Source organism: Rhodnius prolixus, unplaced genomic scaffold (assembly GCF_049639745.1).
Source record: "Rhodnius prolixus isolate KJV_2025 unplaced genomic scaffold, Rpr scaffold_6, whole genome shotgun sequence".
In the NCBI taxonomy this organism is placed as follows: Eukaryota; Metazoa; Arthropoda; class Insecta; order Hemiptera; family Reduviidae; genus Rhodnius; species Rhodnius prolixus.
The window spans coordinates 25,874,224-25,888,956 of NW_027411634.1; the positions used below are offsets into that span (position 1 = coordinate 25,874,224).

A 14,733-nucleotide genomic window follows, 5' to 3' on the forward strand; every position below is an offset into this window, starting at 1 on the left:
TCTCCTTGCAAACTTCTATTCCCTTTGAGACTAGCACTTCCTTTAAAAAAATCAATCTCGATTCTGGTATGAAAACCCCTCTTTTCAAATAAGCAGGATAAATGTTTTCGGCTCAATCCTATTATTATTATTAGTATTGTTTTTTAAACCCTCTCCGATTACCTTCCAAAAAATTTAATTACGGAAAAAAAATATACAAATGAAAAAATCAGAAAGATTTCATTTGATTTTTTTTTTTTTTAAATCTTTTATTGAAATTTGCAACTGCAACAACTGTTGCAACAAGCAAACGTGACATAAGATAAAACAATATCATGAGAAGGCACCCAATGGTGTCACTCCATTGATGTGAGTATACTATACTGCTCTTATGTAAAGAGTAGATCGCGGGGCCATCTTCTCTTAAATCTCCTTGGAGGATCACCTGGTATTGCAGAAGAAGATAGGTGTTCAATTAGAAGGTTAGGATAAGCTACTGAAGAGGAATAAAATTTTGAAAAACGAGTTTTAGCAAGATCTTTAATGAAAGGGATTTTGAGGACATTTTGGATGTATAAAACCGAACGTTAAAAAGTTTTCGTAGTATTATTGATTGTAGTGACTGGATGCGAAGAGAGTTGGAACGTTTGGTCGATCCCCAAACTTCGATGTCGTATGACAGAATGGGTCGCAGTAACAGAAAGTATAGGAGTCTTTTGTTATGTAGGTTGAGTTTCAATCGTTTGTCAAGTAGTCTGGCGAAAAGTTTTGTAACGTTGGTTAGTTACTTGTCTTTTAAGTCTAGTATGGGAATACCATGGAGTTTGAAAAAACTAAAAAAAATTGTTTTTCAATACAGATTTTGTTATTAAATGGAAAATTATTTCAGTAAAGCGTTACTTCGGGGACAACCATTTTGAAAATAAAGTAAAATAGAGTAAAGTAATTGCCTATTTTTTCAGGCGGGCTTTACATCCAACTACCGTGTCATGGACGGAGACGACTAGCAAACATACTTTACTGTAAATTTCTCTTATTAACCATTAAATGAAATCCAAGGCCTAAAACCGAGAATTGAACCCAGTACCACAATACATTAATAGCTTACAGGTCTCGCCTCTAACCGCTCGGCTACTGTGGCGCCTTACCATTTTGAATTGTGTAATCATTTTCCCATACTCTATAATGACTCTGTCAAAAGTTAAAATTTGAACTAACCGTGATTTTTCCATTTTTGAGTTTATTCAAAAAAACAATTTTTCCTTGTATTCAAGGTACCTTGAATATTGAGTTTGTTTTTGATAAATAAAAAAAATATATAACCAGCCAACTACCTTTGAATCCATCCCGCCAGTACCAACTTTGGATTTTTTGCCAAAAGTAACAATATCTAACATTTCTGGAGTGAATGTATGAATAAGTTTTGCACCTTCTTGTGATGGAGGGCATGTATAAATACCATCAACATCTGACATTAAAATTAACAGATCGGCTTCAACTTCAGCAGCTAACATTGCTGCCAAACTGTCATTATCTTTCAATGCAATTATCTGAAATCATTTTATTTAAATTAATATTAATTTATATCTGATATATAGTACACTGTAAAACAACTATTAATTGAATTTGAATTGAATTTGAAAATGTTTATTTACAATTTAAATTTTTTTATACAAATATCTATAAAAGGAGGTTTCAGGCTGCATGCCTATATCCTCTCCACAACATATCAACATTTACATTGGGTACAAGTCCAACTTAATGCTAAGGCAAAAAATTTAAAAAAAACCTTACTACATAAGATTAATTAAAGCAAAATATGCTTTAGCCTTTTGTGTTTGTATTTTCTATAATTAAGAGAACTTAAGTTATAGTCCATAATACTTTTTATATGCGGGTAGGGACTATGTGTACAGGAAGTTACAAAGTTTTCCGTAGCGTTGTAGATAAATGTGGACACGCTGGCAACATCAAGTGCTGCATGCATGTAATCTATGGGTGTCCACCGGGGATATGACCCAACTAACCTTAAGCATTTGTTTTGGACTCTTTGTAACTTCCCGTAATTGGTGCAACAAGTATTGGACCACACAGGGGCTGCATATAGTAGTACGGAGCGGATATAGAGATAGTAGATAAGTTTTTTATTAAGAAAATCTAAGTTAGAGTTGCGGTTCAAAAGAGGAAAGAGACCACATAATTCCTACCGCTTTATCGCACACTGAGTTTATGTGTTTGGTGAAAGTTAATTTGGAGTCTAACACCAACCCGAGGTATTTAACTTCCTTGCTCCACGGAAGGGAGTCGCCGTTAATTTGGACAAATCTATTCACAACCGGTCTGCGGCGTGTAAACAAAATAATTTGTGTCTTGGCATGGTTTGGCCTTATTTTCCATTTTGCAAAGTATTTGAAACATTTTTCAAGGGCTATCGATAATTGTCTGGCTATTGTGTCAACTCTGAAGGAAGAAATAAAGAAGGCAGTATCATCAGCAAACAGGGAGCAACTGGATTTGAGTTTCAGCTTGGTGACGTCATCAATAAAAATGTTGAAAAGTGTAGGCCCCAGGACTGAGCCTTGGGGAACACCAGCTTTAATTAACCTCACACCTGAAACTGTGGTACCGAGTGCAACGCTGAATTTTCTTTTAGTTAAATAGCTTTGAACAAAGTAAATTAAATATCTCGGAAAGCCATTCTCAATTAATTTATAGATAAGGCCATTGTGCCAAACACAATCAACTTAATTAAATATATTAATACGCTATTAAATTAAATAGCATAAAAAAGAAATCTAGAATTTCAAGTTTAAAATATTTTGAACAAGCAAAAATGATAGTATGTATTAGGGACATGTTTTTGAGATAATTGAAATTTCCTAGAAAACGGCCGCATCTTTATGACAACATTAAGCTATTCAACTATTTAGAAAGATTTAAAGACTTTTTAAAAACAAGTTTACCGAGACAACCAATTTCTGAAATCCAAGACGATCAAGAACTCGTTAACTATTATTCTAGAAAAGGAGAGAAAAGGGAATGGTTAGAATTGCACACAAACACAAATTTATTTAATAAAAATAATTAATTTATTTCTTTAAATGTGAGAAATTTTCCACCATGGGAAAGGAATGCAATAATAAATTTCCCCTTTTGAAAGAAGGTTTTATTCTAAAATGAAAAGACAGGAATCCAATGAATAGAGTTATGAAAATGAAAATAATGCACGGTATTGTGATATTTATCACACTGGTTCCTAATGATCCACCTTGGTTATCTTGAGAGCAATAGTTATTTCCGGAATTTATAAAAGCATTATTGTATTCAGCAATATAATGCATTAACGCTTACACCATTCACATGGTCTTCCGTTTTCCTTTATATTTTCAATTTAGTAGATGATGAAAAATCCATTATAGTGGTCAAGATTACCTTTGTTAACAATTTGCCGTCTTTTGTGGCCATATTATTTAACTTTCTCTAATCTTCAATGAATTTTTTTTTTTTAACAATTCATTTTTTTGTCAATAACCTACTTGTCCACCTACACTAATTCAATTTAGGTCAACTGTTAGCTCTTGAAAAAAAAAAACTCGTTTATAAAAGTTGGCTTTTCTTTATTTTTTTTAATAGTTGAAATGAATTTATATGTTTAATATTATATTGAGTTAAAACTATATGAATATGGATAAGAGACAGATAGACATTAGTACATTAACATGCAGTTGGTGAATACAAAGATAGAAACGGAACAGCAGGAAAACTATTCAGGACCAACTTTCTTATTAATTAGATTTTCAAAAGTGGGTAGCTTTTCTAAGCCACTTCGTTGTTAATTTTTAAAATCATAACATACAGTGAGGGTTGGATTAATTCAGAAAAATAATTAATTAATTCGAAAAGATTAGTGCATTGGATTTGCACTTTGGAGATCACGGGGTTTTAGATTCTTCTGCCTGAAATCATAGGTTTTTCTCTTCCTAGGAGTCATTTACAGTCCACTCTCCTATGATGCATATTGTTGATTGAAGAGACTGACAATGCGCTAGAGAAAGCTCCAGGTGATTTTAAATTAAAATAAATAAATACTTAAGGCTTTTGATCGTATATTTTTGAACGTGCAACTAAGATGCTCTACTTGAATTTCATATTATCACAATAAATAAAATCCAAAGCAAAGACCGCAAAACAAATCTACTAAAAAAACTTAGTTTAGCGGTCCAAGCCTTTTCTCAAAATTGCATTGCTTTCCATCCCCCGGGATTTCCTCCCTGCGACTCTGGATTTCCGTAGGAATTATGGGGTTCAGATACTAGCAAGGGAGGAGGCTTGTGCTTCGGCTGTCGAGTTGCCAATAAACGCCATCTCTGTTTTTACGGATGGTTCATTGATGGATAGGGCAGGTGCTGGTCTCTGCATCTGGGGACCCCAGTTTGGGTTCAGATGGGAACGCACCTGCCTAGATCTTGGTAATTATGCATCTGTTTTTCAGGCGGAGTTGGCGGCCATTGAGATGGCGGCTACTTTACTCCGCTGGAAGGGATTTGCCGATACTGATATTAGGTTCTTCACGGATAGCCAGGCTGCAATTAAAGCTCTGACCTCTCCTAGTAAGAACCAAATTTCGGTCAATTCTTGCCATGCTGCTCTCAATTTGTTGGGAGCTTTGAATACTGTATCGGTTGCTTGGTCCCCTGGTCACTCTGGGATTCCGGGTAACGAACTTGCTGATGCAACAGCAAAGGAAGGAGCTGCAATGATAACAATGACTCCTCAGCCGATTATCCCTGTTTCCTATCGACGTTGTAGAACAGAGGTGGAGCAGTGGATTTTAAAAGGAACATCGGAAACGGTGGAGATCCCGAGCTGACTGCCGTCAGGCTAAAGAAATTCTTGGCCTGTCAAAAACGGCTATAGTTGGTTTTAGCAGGTCCCGAATTCGCCAGTTGGTTCAGGTGTTGAGTGGACCATGCGAATTTAGCGTATCATCTATTCAAATGTGGCCTTACCCAGTCGCCAATTTGCGCTGGCTGTGGTGAGTCCAATGAGACTGTGCGGCACTTTGTGGAGGTGTGCCCTGTTTATTCTAAAACTAGATTTCTCGTCTTCGGAAGGTCAAATGTTTCTGTATCGGAGATTGTAGCATCTGGTAATCTTAACGAACTTTCTAGGTTTATTCAGTGCACTGGGCGATTGAGTCGCCATGCTCCCTAGTGTCCTGTTACTACTTTATTAGTTTATTATATTAGCATCTGGCAACTTTCAGCCGGATTTGTTTTTTTTTTTAAACCCCGGTATCTCTTAGGAGATGAGGGGTGGGCGGGGAACAATGGGCATTTCGGATTGCCTGCGTTCCTTCCCCTTCTTGGTGGAACCGCCCTTTTTTAATACAATCTACAATCTACAAGCCTTTTCTCCAGCCATAGAAATTTTGAATTTTCAATATTTATTTAGAAATATTGGTTTTTGATGAACTAAGTGTTTTGAGCTTAAGTTAACAAATGAAATCCCCCTCGAAAAATTTTTCCAAGGTTTAGAAAATGGAATTTACTGGTTCCTATAGGAGCTACGAGGAAGTCGCATGTTCTTAAGTGCCATTTCACTTCAAAAATCTTTAAAAAATAAGTGCAAATGGGGCAATATTGTTTATTATTAGTTTCACTGAAAATAGATTATACTTTCTTCAGCTCCTGTAAATAAAGTGATATGATAACTAATTTTTGAAATAAAAGTAGATAGATATGATCAATACTTCACCTTTTTCCCTTCTTTTCCTTTAGGAAAATCTTCATCACTTTGAGGCGGAGGTGTGACGGCGTCATTTGTATTTATAATTGGTACAATGTTTAGAGAAATTAATTCAGATAATGTACTAATTAAATTTCTTCTAGTTTCTTCATTGTAAAAATCTGGTTTGGTAACTAATACCTAGAAAGAATAATATTTTTTAAGTGAATTGTATAAAGTATTTTATTCTCTTACATACTTAAGGTTGCTCCTTTCCTGCAATAGCTGAGCAACTCCAAGATTTATCCATGGCGTATTGCAAGCCGCTAGAAATAAATAAATTGCATTGCATGTTACCAAACCATTATATACTCTCCTTTGAGCAATCCCGTGCTTGTTTTGACTGGTTTCTTTTAGAGATGCGTATCTCAGCCTTAAGTAGTATCATACTGTATTAAGAAGTACATTATATATCTCTAAGATGACGTTTCCTCTTTACGCTTTATATATTTAATTTATAACAGCAATAAGTATTATTCACAATCAGTGAATCAGCGAAGTTAATGGTTGGAGAGGATAAATACTTTTAATAATAATAAAAACTAGAACAGCAGAAAACTTTGGATGCCTAGAGATTTTGAAATGTCCAATTTTAAAGTTTGAACTAAAACAATTACAAAGTTCTTAAATTAATTTAAAAAAGTTACCTGTGCAATTTTCACTCCATATTGAGCGAACATAGCATCATACAGGGACATAAGTCCAGATTGTCCTACAGCGGCTGCTGCACGAGGTTCCAGCAAAGTCCCTGTCTCCTAAAACAAATATATGTACATATATTTAAATTTTTGTGCCGGTATTTTAGATTAAATTATGATTTTTTTGTTTGTTTTATTAGAAAAAAAAAGTTCTTAATTCTGAAAGTCCCATTTATTCAAATTGGAATCTATTGTTTAGAAAATTATCGTTAATATAAAAATCTTATCGCCTAGAAAAAATCATGTCAGAGGGTTGAAAAGTTATCCAAGGAAAATATACTATTCACACATTGAAGAATTTATACAAACTTCATCAAATAAAACATACAACAAAAATAACGAATACTGATTCAGTACTTCACAATTGAATGCAATATAATAATAATAATAATAATAATAATAATAATAATAATAATAATAATAATAAGGGAAGGGATTAGCTATGAGGTTAGCATACTGGACTCCCACGCGGAGGTCCCGGGTTCGAATCCAGCAGCTGACCCTTAGATTTTCTCTTCCTAGGAGCTTCTTCTTCTAGGAACGAGAGAACACTGTCCGGAGGCCGGCAGTGCACTGGAAAAAGCTCCGGGCGCTAATGACCTCAGCTGTTAATGCGCCAAAAAAAAAAAAAAAAAAAAAAAAATTTTATTTCAAAAATTAATGTACACGAACAATTGAATACAATATTTGAAATGATAAAGAAATAATAAATAATTATCTCGAAATATCATGACATTTTTAAAAAAGTGAAATTAAAATAAAACTGAGATACGACTAAATATGTTTATTTTTACCTTAATATCAATTATAATTAATTTTTTGTCGGCTTTCAATAACTGTGATATCGTAGATACATTGATTTGATATAAGATATTTTTTTTTTTTTTTTTTTTTTTTTTTTTTTTTTTTTTTTTTTTTTTTTGGCGCATCAACAGCTGAGGTTATTAGCGCCCGGAGCTTTTTCCAGTGCACTGCCGGCCTCCGGACAGTGTTCTCTCGTTACAGACAACACTGTCCATCACCGGACAGTGAGCTGTAAGAAGCTCCTAGGAAGAGAAAATCTAAGGGCTAGCTGCTGGATTCGAACCCGGGACCTCCGCGTGGGAGTCCAGTATGCTAACCTCATAGCTAATCCCTTCCCTAATATAATAATGATAATAATAACAATAATATAAGATATTGTTATCAAAAAAATTATTTACCTAATCAAAACAGTCCGGTAAGATGGTTGTATAAGGGTTGATCGTCAAATACTTATTAATAACATTCTTAGCAAACTATTCTTTATAACGAATCAATGTACATACGAGGGTCGTTTGAAAAGTCCGTGCAAAAATAAAAACTACTTAATTTTTTGGAGTAAACCTTTTTTATTTTTCAACATAGTCTCCTTTTAGGCTTATACACTTCGTCCAACGCTGCTCTAGTTTGTTGATCCCTTCCGAATAATAGGATTTGTCCAAGTCTGAAAAATAGCCATTCGTTTCTGCAATCACCTCCTCGTTTGAATAAAATCTTTTTCCTGCCAGCAATTTCTTCATATTGGGGAACAAATAGTAGTCCGAGGGAGCCAAGTCTGGAGAATAGGGAGGATGTGAAACGAGTTGGAACCCTATTTCCATTAATTTTGCGACCACAACTGCTGAGGTGTGAGCTGGTGCGTTGTCGTGATGGAAAAGGACTTTTTTGTGGGCCAATCGTGGGCGTTTTGCTTGCAGCTCGGTTTTCAAACGGTCCAATAACGATGAATAATATGCACCTGTAATAGTTTTACCCTTTTCCAGATAGTCGATGAGGATTATTCCTTGTGAATCCCAAAAGACAGTCGCCATAATCTTTCCGGCCGAAGGAACGGTCTTCGCTTTTTTTGGCGCAGATTTCCCCTTGGTAATCAATTGTTTAGATTGTTCTTTGGTCTCAGGAGTGTAGTGATGTATCCATGTTTCATCCACAGTGACGAAACGACGCTTAAAGTCCTGCGGATTCTTCTGGAACAGCTGCAAACCGTCCTTGCAACACTTCACACGATTTCGTTTTTGGTCAAGCGTGAGCAATCGCGGCACCCATCTTGCGGATAGCTTTGTCATGTCTAAATGTTGATGCAAAATATTATGTACCCGTTCATTCGAGATGCCCACAGCACTAGCAATCTCACGCACCTTCACTCTTCTGTCATCCATCACTATATCATGGATTTTATCAATGATTTCTGGAGTAGTAACCTCAACAGGGCGTCCAGAACGTTCAGCGTCACTTGTGCCCATATGGCCACTCCGAAAATTTTGAAACCACTTATAAACTGTTCTAATCGAAGTTGCAGAGTCACCATAATGTTTATCAAGCTTCTCTTTAGTTTCCTGAGGCGTTTTGCCTTTCATAAAGTAGTGTTTAATCAACACACGAAATTCTTTTTCGTCCATTTTTTGAAAATCACTCGACTTCCTCGATTCAAACGAATGCCAAACACAAAGAAATAGACCGATCTAGCTGAAACTTGGTGTGTTCTTCCAAGAGATGCTACTAACTAAACATAACCTCGATACGCGCCAGTAGTGCTATCTCTCTGACTTTGCACGGACTTTTCAAACGACCCTCGTATATTGTAATAAAAACAATGAACCTTATACTTCAAGGATAAAGGAAATAGGATTCTTGTAAAATGGTTAAAAATAAAAGTGATATACTAAAAACCCCAGCTGGAGTAGCCAGATGAGAGAAGCTTAAAATGATGAGGGGCGCTAAAGGACCTCCCTCGGCAGTCGATGCGCCAAAACAATTAAATAAATGAATAAAAATAGACTAACTAGTTGAAAAATATTTACCCTTAAAGCTAAAAAATCGAGGAGCTTATTTTCGGGTTCAATATAAAATTTAAACCTAATGTAGAATTTGAAGTTTTTGCGTTTTACGCTTCCCAGTTATGGTAAATGCACACATACAGAAAAAATAGTAAAAACCCCTTATTTTATTCATAGCAGATATTATATGTTCCAGTAGATATTCCGGTAAATATCAAAATTAAAAATTTGATTGATTTTAATGCTTCCTTCATTTAGATATAAGTGAAAGTAAGTTAAAACCAGAAAAATAAAATAAAAACCTACCTCAGCTTTAGTCAGTAATTTAGCGATCCAGAAATAAAGTTAATTCTGATATAAACCTTGTTATCAGACTATCATCAATTTAAACCGAAAGGACTGGCTATGGGGGTAGGGTGTAAAACGGATGAACGATCAGCACAGACAGGATTATGAGAAAATGACTTTTCCAGAAAGAGTGTTCTATATATTAACAAGATACCCCTTTTAAAAGCACGGAAGATAAGTCAATATTTATCAACTTAGCGAAAAAAATTCATCCGTCAAATTCGAGTAAATTGAGTTATTAATTTCAACTTGGTAATTTTCAATTTCTTTAACAATACTTTTTTTTTTTTTTAACTCAGCAGAAGTTTGTGGTGTAAATAGTGGGAATTGTTTGAGAGTAAGGTAGGTATTTAACAAGCCCTGCTATATTTTGTATTTCTCATAGAGTCTTTATGATGGTAGCGAATCGAAAGAAGGTTGTTTTTCTGCTTGAAGTGGTAAAATGAAAAAAGATAATTATAATATTTACAGTAATCGACTTAATGTAGACAATTAGCAAAACAGAAGTGGTTGTGTTACTATCGTATGTTTTCTCCACCAACCCCTTATTAGTAACGTTTAGAGTAATCTAAGAGCCTGTGATCTCTAGAAATTAAGAAGACATTTGATATGAATACTTATCGACTATCTCTTTCAAGGTACTAACTCACAAATCTTCTTTAAACTCTCAATATTTAATTACTACCAACAGCCTAATCCAACTTTTCCCTGAGAATCGCCCTTAAAACAAATGTTTCTAGGCAAAATGATTGAAGTAAAAGTTATGAATTATAAGAAGGAAACAGTAAAGCCTAGTGAGCCAATTTAAAGAAAGTAAACAATCGATTACGAAAAGAGGTACTTCTGGTTTGGCCACTTCTTAGGATAAATGAATATCGAATTCCCAAGGAAGTTTCTGACTGGGAGATTGAAGGAAGGGAGAAAAGGGACTAGGTGGGAAGGAACAGTTAAGGAGGCCATGGCCATATATGGTCTCACAGAATCGGATGCTCAAGATAAAAAAACAAATGGACCAGTTAGCTTGAATCGAGATGAACTAGCTAAGTAAAATATCTCTAACAAAAATATATTACACAGGCGGCAAGAAATTGCAATGTACAAATGTACTACTTTAGAGGAAACTGTAAACTTTAAGGGAACCATCTGAACATCTCAGATGTCCCCTTAACAGAATTTTACTGAAAAAAAAATGTTACACATGAATGTTATTTTGCAATTTACAAAAGTTTGGAGAAAATAGTAAGAGCGATTCAGTTAAGTGGACGGCTTAGCCATTTTGACCAATACCTTACCGTCAATAACCTCTCTCGTCAGGTAAGCGAAATATCGGACTTGAAATTTATACACTCACAGACCATTAAAACAAAAAAAAATTTGTTCTTACTAGTAGGACCCCAAAACGGATATATTCCGCAAAATTTCAAAATCGAAAATTAGCAAGGTTATAACACCTTCTCTTACTAGTAATACAGGAAGAAGTAAAACTTTTGTAGTAAAGTTCTGTAAAGATTAACTCCATTTGTATTCATAATTCATTTACCCTTTTCATGTTATAAGGAATGATCTTCAAATTTAAAGCATAACTTAAATAGCATTCTGACATTCGCTTTACTATGTTAATAGGGCTTCTTTGAAAGCAACAAAAAACTTGAAATATATCATTATCTACTGTAAAGAACGCCTACATCCTTTTAGGAATAAGTTTCTACTTAGAATAAACCTTACAGCTTTCTTCGTGAAACCTACTCACCAGTTATGTGAAGTTGAATTTTAAAAATAAGATATCTTTAAGATACCTTAAAAATGTAACTTTAGTTGTTCAAGATACTAAGGTGAAGTAACCGTAAGTACTATTTGCGTTTAGTGAACATGATGGCGGCATCAGTTTTAATATTGTTGATATGCAATCACCATTTGAGGCAGTATTTTGAACATGCTTCAAATCTTTCAACAAGCCGATTGACTATAGTGCGAGATCGTCAGCGTATAAGAGAAGAAAGTTTATAAGTGCGTTTTTAGGAATGAACGCTGTTAATAAATAATACAGTACTGTGATTAGAACCTTGAAAGATACGGAAAATTCAAAAGACAGAAAGAATGTGGCCAATTTTGGTCATAATTGTTCGTCCTAGGGACCAGGCATCTTCAGTGCTTCTGTTTATTATTGTAATATTTCTCACATAAACATCTAAGTACCTAAACAAAATGGTGGCCAAAGTTTAGATACCTAAACAATCAGGTCAGAAGGTACACCAACCTTTGTTGTTAAAATTAATAACAATATTTATTGCTTTTTAAGTTTACACTTTACAAGCAAGGAGTTGTATGTATTTGTGATTACAATAATGCTGAACTCAAAGTATTGAAAATAGATAATGGAATGCAAACAGCGCATGTACAATATAATAATAAAACATACAAAATTAAAGTAACTGCTTAAAAAAAATACAAACAAAAGTAAGGACACTTGATATCTAATAAAATCGAAATTAAGAAGATTTGATTAATTTGGAAATAAATAAACAAACAAACAATATAATAATAATAAAAAAAGAAATAACACAAAAATCAAAACATAATAATATTCATGAAAAATAGATATGAAACGGGGAGGAAAAGATGAAAACTCAAAGCCACAAAAAAATACATAAGCCGCCTAGAAAAGGAAAAAGTAAATTTACGCATATACTCAAGTATATGTTAAATGACATTATATACACGCACAAAAAACATATTAACACTTGAGTTTGAGACCATTCACTGTAAACAAGAAGAGGTTATTCATTTTACTTAAGGCCAAAGTGTTCAATAAATTTTCAATTTTTTCAGTTGCAGTCAGAGAATCATTTATGAAACAGGAAATGTATTTAGTTCTGAGGTGATTAAGTTCTGGGCAATCTAAAAAGAAATGAGACAATGTATCGAACTGTTGTGAATCACAAAGCAGACAGTAACTCTCTGGAGAAAATTTATAGCGCATATCACCACATGATACCTTAGAGCACTTTTTACAAGCCAGTCTTATCTGAGCCATCAACCTTAATTTGTTGATATGGTACTTCAAATTGAGATAACTTTCTCCAGATCCAAAGGAGCTAATATTTCTATAATATAAATTATATCGACTATTTAAAACAAGGTCAACATCAATTGAAGATAAGTGGTTTTTCAGCTTGGCAAGTACATCACATCTGCTTTTTCGCAGAAAAGAAACATCTTGCTTAAGCCACACATCCTCAGCTCCAATGAGATAAAAAAACGATTTAAATTCAGATACCCAATTGAAAGGTATTGAAGAGAAATTAGCTAGTTGGTGCAATCTCAGATAGCAAATTCTAGGAATGCAGCTATCCGGCATGAGTAGCAATTTTTCCCACCATTTCAACATTCTCTTGAAAACATTGTATTTTACATGCACCCTTCCTGTTTCAAGTCTTATGTACGAGTTTGGAGTACTGGGAGAAACTGTTGTTAAAATTGTGAAAAGTACTATAATTGTTAATAGAATAAGCCCTGAAGATTACCTAGTCCCTAAGCCGAGAGCGTAGCAAAAATAAAAAATAAAATTATAACCGAAATTGGCCATATTCTTTCTTCCTCTTGGATTAATGAATAAGTCATCAAAAGCTATAAACAATATTCTGCAACAAAATATAAAAATCTTTTATTAAACGAATCAAACCGTAAACAAAGTGAAAATTTTACACTGGAATTAAATCATTTTCGGAGATAAAAATAGAGAAATAAACAAATTCAAAGACAGACTTCGATGGTATAGTAAAAAAGAAAGAGAAGCAAGAAGTTGTAAGAGGTCGTAGGATGAAGAAAAAATGGCCAGAGATCTGAACCATGTTACATTAAAAAGACTAGGTTTTTTATGCAGAGAAAACATTTAGGAGCTTCACAGAAGACGGCAATATATAGGTTTTTCCCAGCCCTAAAAAAATAAAAAAAAAAAAAAATTGTAAGTAAATATATGTACATAAACGAATTATAAATTTTGGAGTTCCAGTGCATCGTAAATCTCTTACCTGAATAGGGGAGAGAAAGGGCGTTGTCACAAAAAGGGAACTAAATATTTTTTTTGGCCGCAAAAATGTATGCACAAAAAAATATTCAATGCAGCGATCTAGAGTAAATACAAACTCTCCCCGATAAAGTCGCCTTCCTTTCTTCATCGCTGTTCCAATCCATTACTCTTGCCCTCATCTTCTCCTCCTCCCTTCAAATCCAGCCCTGCACCCCTTCATGAGGTTCCTGATGTGACGAATGGCTGTAGCCTCATGTGTGTGAGTAGAATCAACCACCTCACACTTACTTCCTCTCTCCTTTAAACCGGAAGAGGGAAGGGTGAACCACTCAACACATTCTCTGACCAACAGTAACATTCAGTTCATTAATCACCGCTAATATAAATCGCCAGTACCACAAAATTGCTCCATTAATTTACTAAATGCAACAAACATTCGTGTGTGGTCATTTACTTTTTTTTAAAAAAAAGATCATTTAAAATTTCTCTTTTAGCTATATATACTCACAGTTTTAATTTCTTCCTGTTTTTTCGAACATACAAGATTAACCTGAAACTTTTATTTTTAGAGATAGGCTTCTAGTTGGCCATCCACTATCCCGAACGCCAGCTCGGATTTCGAAACAACCATGCTTCTATCCATTCACAGAAACTATGGTCACCTTCCTTGAGCGAAAGAAATATAGCTCGGGAAATTCTCTGATTACCTCCCAGATATTCGTCAAGGCACCAAGGCCTATAGGTTAACCTTGAACACATTCTTTAACCGGTTTATGCAAAAATAAAATTTCAGGCGCTTCCCTTTCCTTCCGCACCTAATTAAAACTGTCCGGTAGGACAGTTGTATAAGGGTTGATCATCAAAAACTGCACGAAAAAGCGTAACGTTGAAAAACGCCCAACTTTGACAATTTTTTTCTCTTTTTCTATAAAAGATAAAATTCCCAAATTTTCTTTAAAATATAGAGCAAATCCTCCTTTATGACTGTAATTTTTTTGCAACAACCCAGATCTTATAGGTTTCGAGAAAAAAGTTGCCGAAAATGAGCAAAAACGGCTTTTTCAAAAAATGTTCTTGTTCTTGTTCTTCTTCT

The 14,733-nt window shown here is 34.4% G+C and overlaps 1 protein-coding gene across 5 annotated transcripts in view; it reads right to left on the reverse strand.

The window, feature by feature from the left end:
* Nucleotides 1-14,733, reverse strand: part of P5CS (Delta[1]-pyrroline-5-carboxylate synthase) — a 74,219-nt gene that overhangs the window by 26,030 nt on the left and 33,456 nt on the right. For all 5 annotated transcript variants that reach the window (XM_074142463.1, XM_074142465.1, XM_074142464.1 and 2 more), the window contains 3 exons: nt 6,414-6,521; nt 5,737-5,907; nt 1,314-1,529 (listed from right to left, as the gene is read on the reverse strand). In XM_074142463.1, coding sequence (XP_073998564.1) covers nt 1,314-1,529; nt 5,737-5,907; nt 6,414-6,521 — 495 coding nt within the window. The remainder of the gene's footprint in view (nt 1-1,313; nt 1,530-5,736; nt 5,908-6,413; nt 6,522-14,733) is intronic.